The 22,283-nt window shown below is 34.3% G+C and overlaps 1 protein-coding gene across 7 annotated transcripts in view; it reads left to right on the top strand.

Annotated features, from left to right (window-relative positions):
* LOC145268251 (FHF complex subunit HOOK-interacting protein 1B-like) overlaps positions 1-22,283 on the top strand; it is a 293,884-nt gene that overhangs the window by 103,184 nt on the left and 168,417 nt on the right. For all 7 annotated transcript variants that reach the window (XM_080123586.1, XM_080123590.1, XM_080123588.1 and 4 more), the window contains exon 2: positions 4,078-4,901. In XM_080123586.1, the coding sequence (XP_079979712.1) occupies positions 4,098-4,901 (804 nt within the window). In that variant the 5' untranslated portion in view covers positions 4,078-4,097. The remainder of the gene's footprint in view (positions 1-4,077; positions 4,902-22,283) is intronic.

The following is a 22,283-nucleotide window of genomic DNA, read 5'->3' on the forward strand; positions in this document are numbered from 1 at the left end:
AATGGGGACGACTGATGACACAGCTCGAAAAAACTGGAACACTGGTCATCATGCGGTGTTATAAATTGAGTGTTAGTCTCAGACTTAATAGATTTTTTTAAAGTCCACTTTACATGGCATTACGAACAGGATTTATTTTTTGTAGGATTATTTTTTGACGAAATTTGATTAGTAATGACCTCAGGACAGCACGAACATTACTTGCAAGACAGAAAGGAAACGAGCTTCGCGCTGACAGGGAAAATGTGTCAAACTGGCCCCACACTAAAAAACCTGACAGACTTGTGATCGAGGATGGTTACACTGACAGGGACTGGTCATTATTTATCGATACATGAACCCGGTACAAATAAATGTGCGGTTTAACCGACCCCGTGGAAATACGCAACAAGTTAAGAATGGCTTGCTCAAATAAAGTATACAGTTTTTGTTCGAACTAGTAGGGCCCAGGGCTTTCAATATAGCTACAGAAGAACAGCTCCTATGGCATATGACTCGTTGCAGTGAAAGGTCTACATCAAGAGGTGCATAGACATAGATTCCACAATATGAGACAGCAAGGAAGGGAGGGTCCTGCAGTTTTTAGCAAAGCTTCGGTCCTAAGCGAGGTTTCGCAATTTTACTGTCCAGTGTCCTAATGAGAGTTGCTGACAGACTATAAACTATTCAGAGGACATGGTGGCTGACTAACTTGTAGCTGAACTTGCAAATACAGAATACTAGTGCAAGCTGTTGGTCGAAGCCAATATTTTGGCAACAGTCAAACAGAAATTTCACTGGTTAGTCTAGAGGCAATACATACATCGCCTCCTCATTTGCAAAGCTGTTTTAATGAGCATTCAATGTTTTTCTCAATGAGGTCCGAGAAGAAAGCATCTTGGGAGGGGGAGGAACCCAGAACCCCTCAAAATAAACCATGTGAAGGGCGTGGTAGGACATCACACCTCAATGGGCTTAAGGACGGAAGAACTGTCCGGTGAGGGAACTCAGATGTCATGATTGTGGAATTACTGGACACTTACGAAAAGTGTTGAAAACAAGAGGTCAACAATTGAGGCAGTGACTGATTCAACACGACACCAGTCAAAAATACTTAAAAACAGAGGAAGACCAGCGTTTTGTGAATGAAAACAAAAATTAGCAGCAATACCACATCTTGTATGGAGCAAAGATAGATTTAAAAGAAGCCTCCCCCTAAACCGCAACCCTCCATAAAAGTGGAAGTATCTTTGATAACAGTCTCATGTCCAATTTGTATGCACCTTTGATAAGAGGACTTACCATCAAATACACCATATCAAGCCGTTGTAGATATGGTGGTCAAACATATTTCAGTGGCTCTAAAATACTGGAAGTATTGAGATGCACTAATGATGTGCTAATATCAACTACTTTTTGGATACCTAGAATCACATATGACCTACTGCAGGGGCCACCAACCACTGGTAAAAAAATATTCTCAGATCAAGTCATCGCTTGTTTTCTTTCAAAGAATGGTCATTAATGTACAGGTTCCGGATTAAGCATATTTTTGGAGAACTTAACACCACACCAGACTGCACTTCTCGAAGGGGCGATGCAAGCATCAATCAGAGCCATGTACATGCATGACCCCAAATTTCAAGCTATAACCTGGGATAGAATCATGGCAGCTGTGGCCATTGACGAGGAATGCTGAATGTTAGCAATATATATTCGAGATTGGTTCCCAAAGTCACAAGAACTGCCACCGAAAGTCTGGCAATTCTGGTCGATGACTATATTGTTTGGAAGGAGTATCCATAAAAGGGGATAAAATTCTGATACTAAAGAAGCTTAGAGCTGAAGTATTATAGGCACTGCACTCTGCTCATCAAGGAGTGAATAGAATGTTGGCTAACGCTAGACAGCAATTATTTTCACCTGGTCTAGACGCTAGTATCCGACAAACAAAAGCACAATGTCAAAAATGCAACTGCAAGAACCACTAACGCCATCTTCAAACCCAAAATTCACATTCCAAAAGACTGTCATGGGCCTCCTGAATATCCATGAGAAGAGTTACATTATATATGCAGACGGATACACTGGCTGGATTAAAGTTGTCTCGTTACAATCAGAGAAGGCTGCAGCAGTATGTGATGCATTGAGGGGTTGGTTCTGCATATATGATGCACTAGAGAAGATATCATCTCATGGAGTCACCATTCGATTCCTTGGAGTATAAATTGTTCCTCAGAGACTGGGGCATAAAAAGACGTATATCATCCGTACATAATCCCCAAAGTAATGACCGATCTGAACTGGCCGTAAAAATAACCAAAAGAATGCTCACGGACTGTATTGCTGGCTACGGCCACTTATCAGCTACAGCCATGATCAGGCAGCACAGATGATGACACATAGGAACATGGATTATTACCAGCTGAAATGTTATATGGTTGAACAATACAAGCTCACCTTCAATAGATTCATGAATGTTGAACAGAAACCAAAGAATTGAGAAAAGGCGATGACAAAAAGGCATGTCCCAAACAAAGAACAATACAACATGCACAGCCTTCCACTCCAACAGCTTCAGGTCGGTGAATCTATTCAGGTGTAGAATCAGAAGTGACCATATCCAGGAAGATGGACAAAAACAGGGAGAGTTGTCAAGACCATGAGTAATAGACAATACCGGATACGGTTGAATGGAAGCAGCAGGATCACATTATGCAATCATCATTTTCCCCCGGAAGATCCAACCTGTCATGGATACGCCAGATTATTCGCCCATACAACTACTCCCTCAATCACCTCCCCAAAAGCTGAGAATGGAGGACAGCATATTCCTGTGTAACATACATGAGATGATGGATATGGAAAAGCCAGATGATTATGTAGCGATAGCAAATGACACATCTGATGCAGATATGGAGACCTGATCAGGTACAAACCAACGAGTCCGATCCCACAACGCAGCATGAGAGTAACATGACCACCAAGACTATTGTCCCCAGAAATGCAAGGACCAAATCACAACTACACAGAACTTACCAAACAAATGACCACAAAATGCAGCTGTTGAGGTCATAAGGTGTAGGGCGCATGTAGAGAATGGAGACGATCAATGAGATGGGTCGGCAAAAGTGGAACACCGTTCATCATATGGTGCTATAAACTGAGCACTAGTCTTAGACGGTAGGCATATTAAGTCCACTTTACACCTTGTCCTTTAATTTTTCTTCTATTATTAAAAGCTCAAAGACATTTATATGATTTTAAAACAATTTCTAAACAACTTTGATCCTCCAAACAAGGAAAGCCATACATCTATCTGAAAAGTTTATAACAAAGAAACAGTATCTTTTTTTTTTTTTTTTTATTATTTATAGACATATATAATGATTCTCTCTGAAAACTGAAAATTTTAATTTTTGCTGTGATGGCTAAGTCTTTAAACAATTCATGAAGCGGCTAGGGGAGTTAGATGATTTTTGTTTCATCGAAGAATGACATCCTGTCTCCTTCCTCTCACATATGCACTCATTGTCTTTATCTAAGTTTTGACTTTATTAGTTTGGAGTTGTCTAGGAAAACGTTACTTTGTCTCTTATGCTTATTTTTAAAAGAGCATTCTGGTTAGTATGTCACAATTTTGTTTAAATGCATATCTGTATCTCTAAGAAGTCTTTTCCATCTGCTAGCCTATCATGTTGGCCAGCCCATTGGTCTATCATGTTGGCCAGCCCATTGGTCTATCATGTTGGCCAGCCCATTGGTCTATCATGTTGGCCAGCCCATTGGTCTATCATGTTGGCCAGCCCATTGGTCTATCATGTTGGCCAGCCCATTGGTCTATCATGTTGGCCAGCCCATTGGTCTATCATGCTGGCCAGCCCATTGGTCTATCATGCTGGCCAGCCCATTGGTCTATCATGTTGATTAATCTGTTATGCTTAAGTTGCAAATAGCATTTCCCTTTCTATTTGTACAGATTTAATGGACAAATCTTTTTATGTCCATCCATGTTAAATATCTGTCCATGTTAATATTTATTGATACCAATTTTTAGCAAATTTAAAATCTAAAATATGTTTATTCTTTTCATTTCAGATTCCAAAATTCCATAAATTATGATAAATTCCAGTTTGAATAAAAAAAATCACCCAATCATGAATTGGTTCAAACGTGGCATGAACAGGCAGGATGCCTCCAAGCTCCAGCTGCCTGATAAAGTTGAGTACCAGTTTCCAGATGTGCAGCCTCGCAGGGACACTGATCCGCAAACATGTATGGAAGTGTTTCAAAATCATTGGAAACAGGCATGGCTTGTAATAGGTGCTCAAGATGGCACACTGAAAGAGAGGTACACGCCAGATGAAGTGGAAACTGTTATTCATAATCTTGAACAAATGGTGACCTTGCTGGCTAGTGAGGAGAGTTTTGACTCCTCTCCGGGGCCGATACTTCAATTTGTTGTTACGGAAAACACTCTGGAAAAATTCGGACAATGGTGTGGAAAGATCCCTGAACTTCAAGAGAAATTGATCTGTGATCAACTCAAGATGTTCTATCAGCTCATCGCTCATTCTGAGCAACTTGTCCTCATCCATCGGTCAATTATTCATCCTCTGATGATGCTGCTATCATCCTGCGCAGATCATTTAAAATCGAAAGAAGTAGAGGAACTCTTGGCCCAGGTTTTACATCAAATATGCATCTGTATATCACAGCAGACTTCGACGTTGGAGACGTTCTTCTCTATGGAAGAGGAGAAGGGTCCAGCGGAGAGTTTGATCTTCTCGCTCATCCTCTACATACACAGAGACGGAAGGGTCGGACAGCAGGCTCGTGAAGCTTTGCTTCTTATCATGACATTATCCAATAAATACCCACATATCGGAAAATATATTAGTGACCATTCACATCTCTGTCCGGTAAGTAATCTTTTTTTTTAATTTTTTTTTTTTTTTTAATGAAAATTGCTCCAGACAAAGCATCAAGCCACTTGAAACTATAAAAAAAAGGTCCCTTCAATATCAATCCAACCTAATAAACAGCAATTCTTCGTCTTTTGTCAGAAACATCACTCATGGAATGTGAGGACCAAAGAACAAAATTAGGGAAGCGAGAGTTACGAGATTTCCAAAAGTAAACCCAAGAATCTCTTTCTACTCTTGAGACCCTCTGTCGAAAAGTACAAAAAAAACTTTGATTTGCTAGTGCTCATGTTAATATATAAGATCATACTTATGTCAGTAATTTAATTTTTCATTTATAAATTATCATTTCTGATGACTTAAAAAAATCCCAACCATTGACATTTTATCTAGAGAGAAGAATTTTTATTTTTTCAAATTCAATTCAGGTGATTATTTGCTTTCTTGCTTTTTGATACTTGAAATTATTTTGTCGGGCAAAAATTTACTCTTTTTTTTTTTTTTTTTTTTTTTACAAAGAAGTCGCCACTTATCAAGGCCTGGAGGCCACTCGAGGATAAGGGTTAATGAGTGTACTGTAGTCAATGGGAGAATATCATAGTAATCATTAGTTGTGGAAATTTGGTAAATTGGGGTTACTTAAGGGGAGAGCTCGTCAAGAACTTATTTATGTTGGATTTGAAGACAACCATATTTTAGTCAACTAGAAAGCAGGGAAACAGAACAGAATTGTACAGGCGTGCAGTTCTAAGAAAGAAGCTTTGTTTATGGAATTCACATTTAGGTTAAGGCACAGATAGTGGGGAAAATTATTGATAGTTAGTGATTTTTTTTTTTTTTTTTTTTACATAGGCATCCCCACTTATCAAGGCCAAGAGGCCACTCAAGGGTTAAAGAGTGTACAGTAGACATTGGACAATATAGTAATCATTAGTAATGAAAATTTGGTAAATTTGATAACTTATATAGAACGACTCATCAAGAACTTATTTACGTTAGACTTGAACACAACCATTTGTGAAAGTTTGGTAAGGAGGGGCAGTAGATTGGAGCTCAGACGAGCACTTGCCAAGAAAATAATGATAGAACAAAGACAGGCTCACAATGTCTCTTCTGTGGGAAAGAGGCTGCAGAAAAGAGTAAAGGGCATTCCCTACTAGGCTATGAAGTCTATTTTGAACTCTGCCAAGGCAGGATAAAGTGCTTTTAGCTGCTCCTACTCAGATGTGGAAACTACTCCATCATAGGACATACTTGACTCTTATACTCACTGACTTTTATGTGATGGGATGATTTTATATTTACTTGGTTATATGCAAATAAATGTATGTTGGCCTTTATTATAAAGTTAAGGATGTTTCTCTGAAAACTCCATTCAAATATTATGATTGTTTTTCTTTTTTTGTTGTTTTTTATTGTTAGAATTTTCCAGGCAGTTTATATAAAATGCCAAAAGGTTCCGAAATACTGAGTTAATGAAATTGCAACTGATAATGTTATTTAAGAAAGCATTTATTTGCTATTATTGGTTTAATATATAAGAAAAAAACATGCTAAATATTGGTTCCCCCGATTTATCAGAGAGGGACCTATGCTTTCACTGGTGTCTGTGCTTCCATGCCTCCGTTAGTCTGGACATTTGCCAGATAACCGTTGATTAGTTTTTCCTGAAATTTTGCTACAATTTGTATTTCATTAAATAGATGTGCACAGTAAAAAAATTTTTTGCAAAAATTCCCATTGCGCCCTCAGGGGCTCAAAAGGTCAAAAATGCTCCAAAATAGCCAAAAAGGACACGTTTTGCCACATAACTTTTGATCCATCCATTAGATTTTCTGAAACTTGAAAATGTGGAGCCCATTAGTCTTAATATAAATCCAGTATAGGTGACCCTGGAAAAATTCTGGTTCGCGTCCCCAGGGACTTTGTGCTAAAAACGCCCCTTTTTGTGTCTCTTTTTCATATTTCTCAACAAAAACTTCATATGTCTGACTATATAGTGGTTTTTCACGGCGGTCAACTCAAATATACATGTGTTAAGGCTTGAAACTGCACCGTTATATATTTACACTGGGATTCAGCATCCCAAGGGGCTCAAAAGAGATTTAAAATGCACCAAGTGGCCAAAAATGACACTTTTTGCCCCATAGTGTTTAATCCATTCATTAGGTTTTCCTGAAACTTGACCTAAATGTGGAGGCCATTGTTATTGATAAAAATTCAGTATGGGTGACCTTGGCAAAATTCTGGATCGCATCCCTCTGGGACTTTTAGGGTTAAAAAAAACATGCCTTACAAACTACTTAAAAATACAAACCAATGAACTTTTCTACCATGAAAGTAACTTTTATTGACTATTGTAACATTTATTTCTTGTATATTTATATTATTATATAACATTTTCTTTTTGTAAGGAAACATCATTTTGTTGGTCACTCTTGGCTACGAATGGAAAAAAGTTGATATAAAAAAATATATTTTCGCGAAAATTATCTTTATTTTCATCATATTTTGCTTCGGGTAAAATTTTTGAGTATCAAAACCTATCTCTTTACAACCCCCTTCTTTACATAACCTATCTTTACATAACCCATCATACTTTCATCAACCACAGTCCATTTTCTGTAGGCTGTTTTTTAACCCAGTCAACGATGGGTATTTCTGCTAATATATATGTGTGTCTGTGTGTTCCCGAAAGGATGAAACACTAGTGTCTGTAGATATTTAATTATTATAGTAAATAATTATGTCAGCCCCTTTAATAAACTCGTTTCTTATCGTTGAGCACTTTCAGTTGAATTAAGTCGGTTAACTTAGCTCTCGTGCATAGATCATCATATAACGATTAGATCACTCTGACTGACGTTAAAAACATTTAAAAGTAAAATGTTTAATTCAATGTTATTTCATGTGGTTAGCAGTAGCCGAATGGATACGGTCCTTGCTAATCGAGCCAGAGATGGCTTGTGTCGCCAGATTCGAATCTATCAACTGGTATTAATCATGACACCCTGCACTGAAGATTCCCGAAAGGATGAAACACTAGTGTCTGTAGGTATTTAATTATATATATTTATTCCAGGTCGAAAAATATTCAAAGGATTAGAATCATTGAATTTCAACTAGGGTCGTTGATAGTGCTCAATCAAAGAGAGAAAATTTATAATTTTTCTTTTTTTTTTATGTAACTAGTCATATCTTGCTACGATGTGCAGACCGTTTTAATTATTATTAATCTCATCAGGCAAGAAAATCAAAAATTAAAAAGGTCTAAGAGCATTTTTAATTTTAGAGGAGAAAAATATATTTTACCATGTCTGACCTGAGGCATGGTTTAAGTTCTTAAGAACATTAACCATACTTCAGGCCAGACATGGCAAAATATATATTTTCTCCTCTAAAAATGCTCTTAAACCTTTTTTTAATTTATTTTCTTGCCCGATGATATCAATAATAATCAAAATGGCCTGCACATCATAGCAAGATATGACTATAGTTGCATAAATATAAAAAAATATTTATATATATATATATATATATATGATGAGTTCAAATCCCACCGTATGTATTGGAGTTGGTTGTAAACAAAATTATTTTTTAAATTGATAACTGTTTAAATTATTAAGAATATGGTTCTCATTAATAATCACAAATCTATCCATCATCAGAAACAGCAGTTTAACATTTGCTTTACATGCTTTCATATATTGGACGACTTTTTCAAAATTGACTTCCAAACTAAAACATCTCTGACCAGATTTTTATTTGGCCTTCTTCCAACTTCATTCTTATCACTCACTCACATATTTTCTTTGGTCTTTACCTGCCAACTGAGTCTGATACCTCAACTGTTCTACATCTAAGCCCAAACACTCTCATCCATTCTTTCAACATAGCTATATCATCAAAGTCTATTTTCATGCATACATCTCCCTGTCCTCTTCAGATTTAATCTTATTTGGAGCTAATCAAGATAAGTTGACAAAAAAATAGTAATTTTATTAAAACTCTTGACTTAGTTCAATTTTCTTAAAAAAAAAAAAAAAAAAAAATAATAATAATAAAAAAATAATAAAAAAAAATATTTACAATTTTTTATACTTATCTCTTCAAGAGAAGAAAATGCATAATAAATGCATAAAATATTAGCAAAAATACCCAACATTAGTATGATCACATATCAATAGAAAATTTAAAATATATAACTTTGTATTTAGATTGTCTAAGTGCTGATGAATTAAAATAAATGAATCAAAACAAGGTTGGTGAAATCTAACTTTATAATGTTTATTTATCTATATGTATATAAATTGAACATTAAAATATTAAACATTAAACTAAAAAAAAAATGTTAAAAAAAACTAATGCCAATATTTTTTTCAAAGTGCTCAATACAGTTTTATAAATATACTTTATATGAACATTTAAAATCGTCTACACCAGAGTTTCCCAAAGTGGACTTCATGGTGCCCCAGAGATCTGTGAGTAAGGCTTGAGAGGCTTTAGATGCCCTTCCTTAAAGAGGACCAATATATATACATGTAAAAATTTATATGTAAAACTTAAATGGCTGCAGACATTTAATTATTGATCTTTTTTTACTGGAAAGAAATTTGATACATGTGGTTGCTTCGTTAAGTCAAGGAAACCCCAAAATCATTAGTTAGTATTAAAATTTGAAATCTTATTTATTTTAGAGATTATCTCGTTAGTACTTCATAAAAACCTTTGCCCTGCTCAGGGGCTCCATGGTGTCCTGAAGTTTGGAAAACACTGATCTACACAAATCAAATCGTGTTTCAGTGCTACCGTGCACACTTGTTGGAATCTCAATTCAGACTGAAACCAAAATGTCCAAAAAAAAAAAAAAAAAAAAAAAAATTGGATACTAATGAACCAAATAGACAAAAACTTGACTTAATGTTATAAGTCAGGGGGAGGGAGACATGTCTAAAGAAATATTTTTTACTTAACGAAAAACAAGTCGAACTGAAGATTCCACTATACTTAATAACTATAGGCACACATACAATAATAATGCTTTACAAACAGTGGTTATATAAATGCTAAAATATATAATTACAGGATTAATAGAAGCATCAGAAGATTATAATATAAACCATTTCGTTAAAAAATATCCAACATTAGTATTGTCAAACTCCTGCAAATGAGTGTTGATCTTTATAGAAAGAATGCATTGTCTTCACTAGGTCAGTTCTAAATATCACTCTCGAAAATATCTCTAGAAATTTCCTTTATATATAGCAATTTGAGACTTGTTAATTCTATCTCAGATCATACTCTTCTATTATTCTTGTATCAATTATAGAATTAACAATTACTCTACTGAAGAAATTTTTAATAACAATAGTCACACATACAATAAAGCTTTACAGAAATGTGGCTATACAAACACTGAAATAGAATAAAATAGCAGAAATAATAGAAGAATTAAAAGAAAAACCCGGAAGATTTGGTTTAATCTACTAGTTTAATCTAAAGTCATTTTTCATAAGCTGACATTTAGTCTCAACATAAAATTTGTTGTATATTAAGAATTACTTATCAAAAAAAAAAAAAAAAAACGAACAAAAAAAAACCCAGAAAAATCTTTATGATGTACATACTCGTCACAAAACGAAAATGTCATATTCTAAAAATCATATGTTTGGCTAGTAACTTTTCTATTTGGCTAGTAAACGAAAATGTTTAGTTATCAAAGGTTAACCAAAGATAAATTTGTCCATAGAACCTTGTAATAAGTACATTAACGTTTCTATTATTTTTATGCATTAAAATAATAATTATATGATGATCTACCTTTCGGTATAAGTCGTTTTTAATTAGCCTCTCCTCCATGATATCAAACACATTTCAGTGAAAATAACGAATTTTAATAGTAGCACTAATAATTATAAGCCACTGTCAGCTGTTTAGTTTGAAATCAACAAGTTTTGTAAACTACGTTTACAGGTTTATTCTGAAAAAGAAAAAAAAATTTTTTGTTTAACAATTATAATCCTTCAGGAAATATTCGTTTTCAAATATACTTAATTTTCGAACTTCAATTGTGGCGATAAATAACTTTCTAGCTGCCGATTATATAAAAAAATAAAAAAATAAAACCCTACTTTTTTAAGCGATTATTGGTGAAAATCCTAAAACCTTAGTGGAAAAAAAAAATGACAACAAAAATAATTTAGAATTTAAAGTAAAGGAGGGATCAATTTCGCGATCAATTTCGCATATAAATTTAATGTATAATGACCCCCTATTTCTCTGCCTTTTAGAACAATTAGTACTCCAAATTCTTTTGATATTTTTTCAATTTGAAAAGTTAGTATATGTATGTATATATACATATGTGTGTATGTATATATAAAATTACACTACCACTTAATCCGTTCGAGTAACAAGCCCACCTTCACCTCCTAAAACACTGAACCAGTCATACCATTAACCTTAAATTTAAATGACAAGCTCCACTCTGAAAAATTTCCTTTAACCCAATCACTTAACCTAAGTTTGAATGATAATCACTTTAAAATAAAAACTCTTCCATAACCTTACCATTAACCCTAAGGTCGAGTGACAAGCCCATTGTATAAATCATCTTAAAACCACATATAATTGTCTAAAAACTAAACAACAACAAAAATACCACCCTCATACAAAACCAAAACAAAAAACTGCACAGAATTTATCTCATAAAATTGATTGATTAACTGCCATAAACGCTAGAATTGCTTGGAAATGGTGGATTGTTTTGCATTAAATTTCTGTGAAACTAATTCTCTACTCTGAAATAATTTTTTTCTATCTGTCAAGTTTTCAGGATGTTAATTGCACCTAGCCCTACCACTAACTTAAGGTCTGAGTAGCAAACCTCCTCCTATTCCTCCTAGAAAGGCTCTCTTAAAACTATACATAAGTCTTAAGAAAAAAACTTAAAAAAAAAAACGCACACTGTATATTTTCATAGAAAAAAGTTGTTTAACTGCCCTAAAACATTAAAAAGATCCCAAAATCTGAGGTTATTTTATATTAAATTTTTAAAATTTATATTTTTGTTTTTTGCTTTTTTTCATTTCTGCCAAACTACTGCCCCTTCTCTTTTCTCCTCATTATTTTCTTCATAGTTTAAGCATGTGACCTTTTCAGCTTCTATGGTTTGTCTGATTGGTTTTTCGTTTTCATTTGAGAATATCACTTTTTGAAAGAAGGATAAACACTTTTTACTATTGCTTGATAAGTCAGTTGATTATTTTTATAACCACTTGGACCACAACATGATTTTAATTATGTAGTGACATTAAAATGATGTTTATTTGAATATAGCGGTATGTATATATATTTATACATACCAGTTTGGGGATGATTAATTGGAATAAGGAATCGAAAAAAGTTGAACTTTTTGGGGTACTGGTATTGGAATCAGAAAAATTTGTCCCTATTATTGGAAAAAATATTATTCTTTTCATTGTTTTTATTTGTTTCTTTTCGGTCAAAACTTAATTTTCTAGGGCTCGTATTAATGGTGAAATGATAAATATTGATTTTAAACTATCAGTAAAACTAAAATCTATAGATCATCTCCATCAATGTATTGCTATGTTTAGGAAATTATATGTACATATTTCATGGTTTTTGAGGTAACTCGCCCAAAAAAAAACAAGAAAAAAAAAACAAAACAACTCTAGTCAGTATTTTCCTACTAATATTCCTTTATATAAAATATTCATTAAGCCCAAGTTCAACATAAACAAATTCTTGATGAGCCATCCCCTTAAATAACCCAGTTTACCAAATTTCCATTACTAATGATTACTACAATATCCCATTAACTACTGTACACTCTATTATAACCCTTATCCTCGAGTAGCTCCTGGGCCTTGATAAGTGGTGACCCCTATGTAAAAAAAAAAATTACTATTAAATTTAGTTATAGATGTACATATAACCTGGAATATTTTTATATATAATTATTATTTTTTGTTTTTGTAAATAAATATTTATTATCTATTAATGTGCAGACCAAGCGAAATTGCAACCAACAGGAAAAGTTGCAAGTCATTCGTAAAACATCTAATCTCAAGCATGTGGCAAGATGAAAAATAAATATGTAATAATAGACATATAATGTTTGTGTTCACTAACAATCATCAGTGTGGCTTATAACTGTATTGCTAGTAGAACAATCTGAACCCTGGACCTGAGTAACTCCAGTCCAACATCCTCAACCCTTCAGCCACCACAAGTCATATTGAATGTGAGCAAAGTAAACTGTGTATTCTTTTTATGAGCTTAGTCTCAGAAAGTGCTTGATCTCCAAGAGAGGAAACTTTTACAATATTGTGTAAGCTACATTATATTTCCCTTTGTCTGTGCATTCCACTTTTTCTCAGAAACTACTGGATCAATCTGGCTTAAATTTCGTATAGACCTTTGCTCTAATAAGGTATTGCAAACTGAGTATTATTGTGTCCATTCAATGCATAGTTAAGGATAAGTATTATAAGTAGTAAGTATTCAATGCAAAATTGAGCATACATTTTTAACCATATTCAATCATCAATTTGGCATCAAGCATTCATTCTTACTCAACAGCTATAACTTTCACCTAATTTAATTAGAAGTTAATTCTTGAAGATATGTTTTTTGAATTTGTATTATGCGATATCTACAGACCTGCTTCTGCAGTTTATAATGTAATCTACATGTTGGCTGTTGTTGCCATTAGGTTGAAGTGCGTTTACTTGAATTAGTAACTTCTGCTTTTTCACTTAGAAGAACTTTGCAATTTAATTTAATATATACAAATTACAATTTTTTTTTCTAAATTTATAGTATAAAAAAAATCACTAAATGTATATATAACAAAAAAATGTAATTAGTATCTAATAAATGTTGTGATTTTTATTTTCCCCCTAGCATTTTTAAATTTAATCAACGCTTGGCATATTCCGACAGTTTATGTTAGCTGTCAGGCAAGCCCAAGCGAACATCACAGAAATCTGGATTGATAACTGCATAAGTATCAGATTATATTTCAATTACCTTTTCTTCTGGTTATGACATTACATATGGTGGCAAAGACCTCTATTTGGGAATCTCAAGGAATGTAATTATTTCTTAGTTTGTGGTTTTCTTTTAAGTTCATATGAAATCATTGATTAAAACAAAATATCCCCAAATAGACATAATAAATAAATAAATAAATAAAAATGGTTGTTGCTTAGAATTCCCCCTAGTTTACAAAAATAAAGAAAAATCTGTATGATGTATATACCGGTCATAAAATTAAAATATCATATTCCAAAAATGTATGTAAATTGATAAAGTAGTTTTATTTTTATAAAGTCAAAGTTTATGAGTAATAGAAGAGCAGCTGTCTAATTTGTTATTTTGAAAACCATCTAAAAATTAAAAAAAAAATAAGGAAATAACTCAATAATTCAAACTTGCAAGATTTATGTCCTAATGCCTACAAATTCCCATTATTCATTTAAGTCATTTCTTCTGTAAAAATGAAACTACTTGATCAATTTACATGATTTCTGGAATATGATGTTTCTGTTTCATCACAGGTGCATACATCACATAGATTTTCTGGACAAGAACCATAAAAATAATCTATTTTCAATTCTCTCACTGAAAATTTGCATGAAACTTTTAGAATTTAAAAACAAAATTATTTTATGCATAAGCTGAGAAAAAAAAAATCAATGTCATAATTAATAGCTTGAAGGGCAATGTCCTGAGTATGACATGAACATAGCTGGTCTTGAGCCCCTAATTTAGTTCTTGAAGTCATCCCTTAATCGCCAGTACCCCCAGGTCCACTCTGATTCAAAAGTGATACCACCTATAATGGTCCCACCAATGTTAAACTTCAGCAACAAATTACAATTTCACAGATATAATCTTTTTCATGAGAATTTGCAATCCTTTTTACAATCACACACACACACACACACAAAAATATTGATATTATTAGTTCTCAGGGATCTAAGAAGTAGAAATAACATAGGTCTTAGCATAGCTCTTTGGGGGATTCCTAAATCTTGGAACTATGATTTTCATCCACTAAAACTGCATCTCCCAGTTTTCGTTTTTTGTAGTTCTGTTCTCCAGAAAAATCATTAGCAATATTCAGCATTTCTTTGCTGACTCGAATTACAACCACTTGTATTAGAATTCTTTAATGTGGAACTCTATATATGGCAATAAATTATTGACCCAATTTCCTTCAGCACGCATGCACACGCATACGTTTGTGTGTATATGTGTGCGTTAAGAGTACCCCCACCCTCACCTCACAAAAAAAAAAAAACAACTCCCCGGCAATGCTGGAATATCGCTCCTGCTAGTAATTCCTAAAATGATGCTAATGCAAGTATTATTTTTAACAAAATGTTTTGCTAATATCGCGTATTTACCCCATACAAACAAGTTCTGGTTGTGAAAGTTCTTAAAAGTAAACGGTGTTGGTTAATTTGAAGATCCCACTGAATTAATTTCCTTTATGCAATTTGAAACCCCTGTTAATATTATGTGTCCTTTACTTAATCTATTATGATCCTTTATATTTTTTATTATATGTGAAAAATTCATTTTTTTTAACTATGTTAAGTTATTCATTTTCTTTTCCATATTATATTTAATTTATTAAATGTCAATAATTCATTTTTTTAGAACTATATTAACATTCATTTTCTTTTCCATATTTTAATTAATTTATTCATTTTTGAAGAATTCATATTTTTTAAACTGTTAAGTTGAAAATCACTTCACTTTTTCTTTGGTCTGTCATGCATAAGTTGGAAGTAGCAATGTTTTTTTTGTCTGTCATACATACTTTTGAAATAGCATATTTTTTAGTCTGTCAAGTATAAATTAGAAATAGCCTTTTCTTTCACCTATCATGCATGTTGGAAACAGCATTTTGATACTTATGTAGAGAAGGTACCATGCTGAAGCCAAAGTTTCATTTGTGTTTTCCAGCAAATAACACGAAATGTTTAGCCAATTAAATTCAAGTAAGCAAACGAAAAAAAAAAAATTTAATCAGTTTATGAAACCATCAGATATTGTCACTGAAAACATTGTACCTTATTTACATAAGGTCCTTGTTAGGAGAAAGAGCAGAATAGTTACAAAACACCATCCCTTCCCCATGTTAAGAATAGATTTCTTAATAGTCACAGGAAAAAAGTTTCATTAAACAAAAAAAATTAAAAGAAAATATAAATAAAAACTTTCATTTCTAAAACAATTTTTTGTTTTTTTGCCTCATTTTCAATGTTCTTAGAAAAGTTTGAAAAAATAATTCATAAAATTTGCCCCAAAAAACCTGTCTTTGAAATTTGCCATTTGCCATTATAATTTTTTGCATTATCATGAAAATTTTTTTTTTAAATATGTATAGTCTTGAAAATTATCATAGGTTGAGTAGTTTTATTCCTTCCCTTAAAACGTTAGAAATAAGATTTTCTTTGGTCTATCATATATAAGTTGGAAATTAGATTTTCTTTGGTCTACTATGCATAAGTTGAAAAAAAAAAAAGATTTTCTTTGGCCTATCATATATAAATTAGAAATAGGATTTTCTTTAGTTTGTCGCCCTTAGCTTTAAAATAGTATTTTTCATCTGTTACTCTCAAATTTGAAATAGCATTTTATTTCGTCCCGTTTGACATAGCATAGTTTATTTATTTATTTTTTTAGCTAAACATGTTGAATGGACTCATCTTAAGAATTGATCCGTTCTCTAATTTTCTCATTTCTTTCAAATCAAATGGAAAATGCAAAAATAATCCATACATTGGAAAATATTAGTAAAAAAAAAAAAAAAAATGAAAATAAAGAAAACTGAAGAAAAGAAACAGCAAAATAAAAAAAAAGAAAGATGTTGGTTGTGTAAAAAATAGACATGAGAAATAAAACCTACAATAGAAGAATTGAAAAATGAAAACAGGTTCTTTGTGAAGAGGGTGGGAGAAGTCATTAATTTACAGAGTGGAGTCTGCTGACAATGATTTCTTTTTTGTAACATTGTTCATTCAGCTTTTAGTGGGAGCTGTCTGCTTGGTTGCATCACACAAATGTGATGAAAAAAGAATGGATAAAAACAAAAGTAAAAACTAACAAATAAATAACACTCCCATAGCAAAGTATCTTTCATTCCGTTTCTATTTCATTCTATCTATCTCTTTGTCTGTATTCCTTCTCTCTTTGTGTTTACATTTTGTACCCTCTCTTTGCGTTTTGTACCCTCTCTTTGCCTGCGTTTATTCCCACATATATATGAAGAAAATGGTCATATCTCATGAAGCAGCATCTATTTCTACGAATATTCTATATTAAACCATGAATTATTTATTTTTAAGTCTTTCAATGAAATATATTCTTTTTAAAGCAAGATTTTGTTATCTGTATTATTTGGATTATTCGACATTGTTCTTATCTTGAGCGTTATTTGCACAGCATTTCGATCAATGTTATCTCTAACCCTCTTCAGTTGTATCTTGTCAACATCGGGAATCTTTCTGTCAAATTCTGGAATCTGCACAAAATTTCAAACAGAACCATTTATTTAACCCACAGGGGTAGCATGCTCTTGTTATGTCAACCTTGACAAGGACCCATGGCATAGTGAATAGAGTACTTGGTGAAATTCAGTTGTAAAAGTTATATTCCTAGAAATTAAAGCTTTAAGCCTCAGTACAGGCAACCCGTTTTGAATTTTGTGCGGATTCTCTGGTTCAACAGAAACATTCCAGAGTTTGACAAGATACTCGTCGACCAAAATATGATAAAAATGACACTCAAAATGAGAATAGTAGTCTGAAGAATCCAAATAATACAAATTATCAATCGTTATCTAAAAAGATACACCTAAAGAAGGTCGGAGGTGACATTGACCAAAATATGATGAAAATAACACTCAAGATGAGGACAGTAGTCTGAAGAATCTAAATAATACAAAGAATAAACCCTCATCTCAGAAATTCAGAACCCGCAAAACTTTTTTCTGATCTTGTATGAACCCGGGTAGGCGAACCTTCCAGAGAGACAGAAACATGTACACAAAGGTGTTAAAAATGACAAAGTAAAGTCTGATATGTTGTGCTTGATTGGCAGATATTTGAATAAAGAAAATGTTTATGTATTATGAAGCATCATCCTTTACTTCAGAAACTGTCGTCTTTAACACTTTGAAGTATATTTTTCTGCCTCTACCTTGTGTGGTCAATACAGGGTGTTTTTTTTTTTTTTTTTTTTTTTTTTTTTTTTTACAAAGGCATCACCACATTATCAAGGCCCAGAGGCCACTCAAGGATAAGGGTTAAAGAGTATACAGTAGAAATTGGTCAATATAGTAATCATTAGTAATGAAAATTTGGTAAATTTGATAACTTATATGGAACGGCTCATCAAGAACTTATTTACTTTAGACTTGAAGACAACCATATTGTAGTCAGCCGGAAAGCAGGAAAACGGAAGACAATTCCACAGGCGTGCAGTTCTAAGAAAGAAGCTTTGATCATGGAATCTACGTTTAGGTTTAGGCACAGATAAAGAGTGGGGGAAATTATTGATAGTGTTTACAGCTAGACGAGTGTTTCTTGTGAAAGTTTGGCGAGGGGGGACCATAGATTGAAGCTCAGTTAAACACTTTCCATGAAAATAACGATACATCAGAGACAAACTCGCAACATCTCTTCTGTGAGATAGAAGTTGCAAGGAGGAGAAAAGGACATCTCCTACGAGGCTACTAAGTCTATTTTGAACTCTATCAAGGCAGGACAAGTCCTTTCTAGCAGCTCCTGCCCAGATGTGGCAACAGTATTCCATCCTTGGACGTACCTGGCTCTTATATAGATAGAGAATAGCATCAGCAGTGAGATATCTACCGGATCGATAGAAAGATCCCACCATTTTTCCAGCGGCCTTGGCAACAGATTTGATATACGTGTTCCATTTAAGATCAGGAGTAAAGGTCAAGCCCAGAAGCTTGTCAAAACTTGAGGCCTCCTGAAGACGAGAGCCATTCATTTCAATTGATGACAAATGTGGATTAGAATGTTGATGATGTAAAGAGAGAAGCTTGGTTTTAGATGCATTAAAAGTAACCAGCCACTCCTTTCCCCATTGTACTACGTACTCAAGATCAGAGGAGAGAGAATTGGAGAGAACTTGGTCGTTTACTGTCTTAGATGTGCTACCATAAATGGTAGTGTCGTCAGTATAAATGTCTACAAATGATGTAAGGATATGATTTGGAAGATCATTAATGTAGATCAGGAAAAGAGTTGGGCCCAGGATGGATCCCTGAGGGACACCGGCATTAATACTGTGAGCTTCTGATTTTTGCCCCTCAACTACTACTCTTATGAACCTATCAGAAAGAAATGATTTAATAATTGAGAAGACTTTTCCAGCTATACCATAGCTAGCGATCTTATGAAGTAAACCTTTATGCCATACCCTATCAAAGGCTTTAGATATGTCAAGAGCAATTGCCCTAGAAAGATTGCCACCGTCGAGAGATTTGCTAATCCTATGCGATATAACTGTAAGGACATCTGCTGTAGATCTAGCAGAACGGAAACCATATTGAGTGTCACTAAGAAGGTTATTTTTGTTGAGATGGTTGATTACTTCTGTATTTAACAGATTCTAGCAACTTACTCATGACGCACAGGAGACTTATTGGCCTGTACTGAGAGGGGGATGAGCGATCACCTGAATTCTTAAATACAGGGCATACTGATGAGATTTTCCAGGGAGATGGGAAACTATTCTCCTTAAGACAACGTTTAAACAGTTTTGTAAGTATGGGCGCTAGTTCAGGTTGAAGTTTTTTGAGTACTATAATTGGAATACCATCAGGGCTAGTTGCTTTACTGGAATCAAGGTTTTTGATTAGCTTGGCAATATCACGTACAGATATACGTATATCACAAAGCGTGTTTTCTGATACAGGAGGAAATATTGGGGGTTGGCGGTCTTGGTCGCAAAGGGTAGAATTAGCTGCAAAGTTCTTGACAAAGAGTTTGGCTTTGTCTGATGCTGACGAGATTACCTCAGGTCCATTGATAATAGTTGGGATGGAGCACACGCTTCTGTTCAGGATTCTGTTTGCTATTTGCCAAAACTGGTGGGAACCAAGCCGCTGCTCAGCCACTTTGGACTTAACAGATTGAGCATACAACTCTCTTGCGTTCCTTATTACTTTCTTACAATGGTTGCTGGCAGTCCTGAAAACGGCTTTAGTTTCCATACATCTATTACGTTTGAAGCAGTGGAAAAAGTGATTTCTGTGCGCAATGGCAGCAGCACATTCTGGAGAGAACCATGGCTGGCTGTTAGGTTTTTGCTGAAACTTTTTAGAGGGTATGAAATGGTCAATACCTACAATTAACCATTCAGTCAGGTCTAATACTATAGAGGACACATCCTTTTTAAACATGGAATGCAGAGGTAGATCAGATATAAATGTACGGAAGCTATCCCAGTCAGCCTTAGTGTATCGATATACTGTACGATGAAGAGGTACGTCTGGGGACTTATTACATTTCATTTTTATCTTAATTGATACAACAGAGTGGTTGGAAGATCCAAGAGGCGACAGAACAGAAACTGAACATAGTTCAGGGCAAGTTGTGAGAAAAAGGTCTAGTAGGCTCGCATACTGGCCGTCATTATCGGGCACACGGGTAGGTTCCTGAACAATCTGAGTGAGGTCATAGGCAATGGAGAAATCATGACAGAACCTCCCCTCATCATCGGTCTTGTTTGAGTGGGTCAACCATTCGACGTTGTGAACATTGAAGTCTCCACATACGTGAATGTTAGCTGAAGGATAAGTAGAAAGGACTTGGTCAATTTTCTCAGATATGCTTTGAAAGATAGTAACTCCGCTGTTGTGGGGGCGATAGAGAGTAAATATAAATGCAGTAGTGTGAGCTAAAGCAACCCGGAAGCACATATAGGGTAAGTTAGGATCTTCCCTGGAGATGTCCCTCCCACATGGAAAGCTATCTTTAATATAGGCACATATTCCATGCCCATGGCGATCTTGGGGGTCAGATTTAGAAGTTAAGTTAGAGTATCCTGTAATTGCAAACTCATCTAGGGAAATAGCCTGTCCGATGCCAGTTTCACTTAAAAATAAAAGGTCTGGTTTAGTCTCCTGTAATTGGGTTTCAACCTCTGGAAGGTTAGAACGAAGACCCCTGATGTTGGAGAAGGAGACATGGTAGTAGGGGTCTACGTTGGAAGTTGGAGAACCGGGTTTAATCGTGTATTTTTTCTTGAAACTTGTCATGATGAAATTTTGGAATTTGTGGACTAGGTCGTCAGATTTACTTAGAGCAGGACAGAGAGGGGAAACTAAGAGAGAAAAAGAAACGAAGAATTTTTTTTTTTTTTTTTTTGTAGCACATGATAAGGTAAAGCCGTAACAATTACCCACTAGTATGGCATCGAGAGGCCCCACCACAAGCTACTGCATGGTCCAGATTCCATTCACTAAATGGCAATACAGCAGCCCCAGTACTTTGCACCTGCTGATAGGACAGCCTCCTTAGTGGTTAATCCAAGGTTCGGGTCCCTGACTATCAGGCGGATAACGTCAGCCCAGACAAATCGTTTACCTCCAGCACCCTTACTAGTGACATGGCTACAAGGATAGACATAGAAACAGAAAATTTCGACCAACTCTGCCAACTGTTCACGCAAAATACTGCCAACCTAGAAAACAGCTTTTTCTTCTCCCTTTGTCAGAAAAATCACTCGTTAAAAAATGAGAACACAAAGTCTGGCTACATTATGCAGCCAGACTTTGTGGACACCCTGTATTAGCAAAATGAAGGGGGGGGGGGAAGAGAGAAAGGAATGTCTTGCTTTGAAAAGAGTATATTGAAAGTCTTAGCCTAAAAAGAAAATGATAAATAAGTGATTTTATTTTGTTCATTTCAAACTGCATCATTGATTTTAGATTTCTTATATATATCTGTGAAAGTGTGTATGTGTGTCTAGGTACATTTCCCTACGCAATAACTCTGTCAATTTTCAGTCTACAGACTCGAAATTTGATATACAGGGTATTAAGATTTGGGAAATTCTTTGCAATCCGTTTTCGGTCAGAAATTTGGCTGTTAAAGGGTCAAAGTTCAACGATTTGACCTTTGAGAACGCTACCAAACTCCTCCAACAATTTTGGGTATAAACACTTGAAATTTTAGATATAAGTTCCTTGGACATGGATCTAACTTAATAATTTGATTTGAACCCAAAATAAAAAATGTTGTGATCATAATTAAGGGTCAAAGTTAAAAAAACATTAACCTCTGCGGTCTCTACCAAATTACT

This window comes from Euprymna scolopes, chromosome 43 (genome assembly GCF_053919585.1).
Source record: "Euprymna scolopes isolate OS-2025 chromosome 43, ASM5391958v1, whole genome shotgun sequence".
NCBI lineage: Eukaryota > Metazoa > Mollusca > Cephalopoda > Sepiida > Sepiolidae > Euprymna > Euprymna scolopes.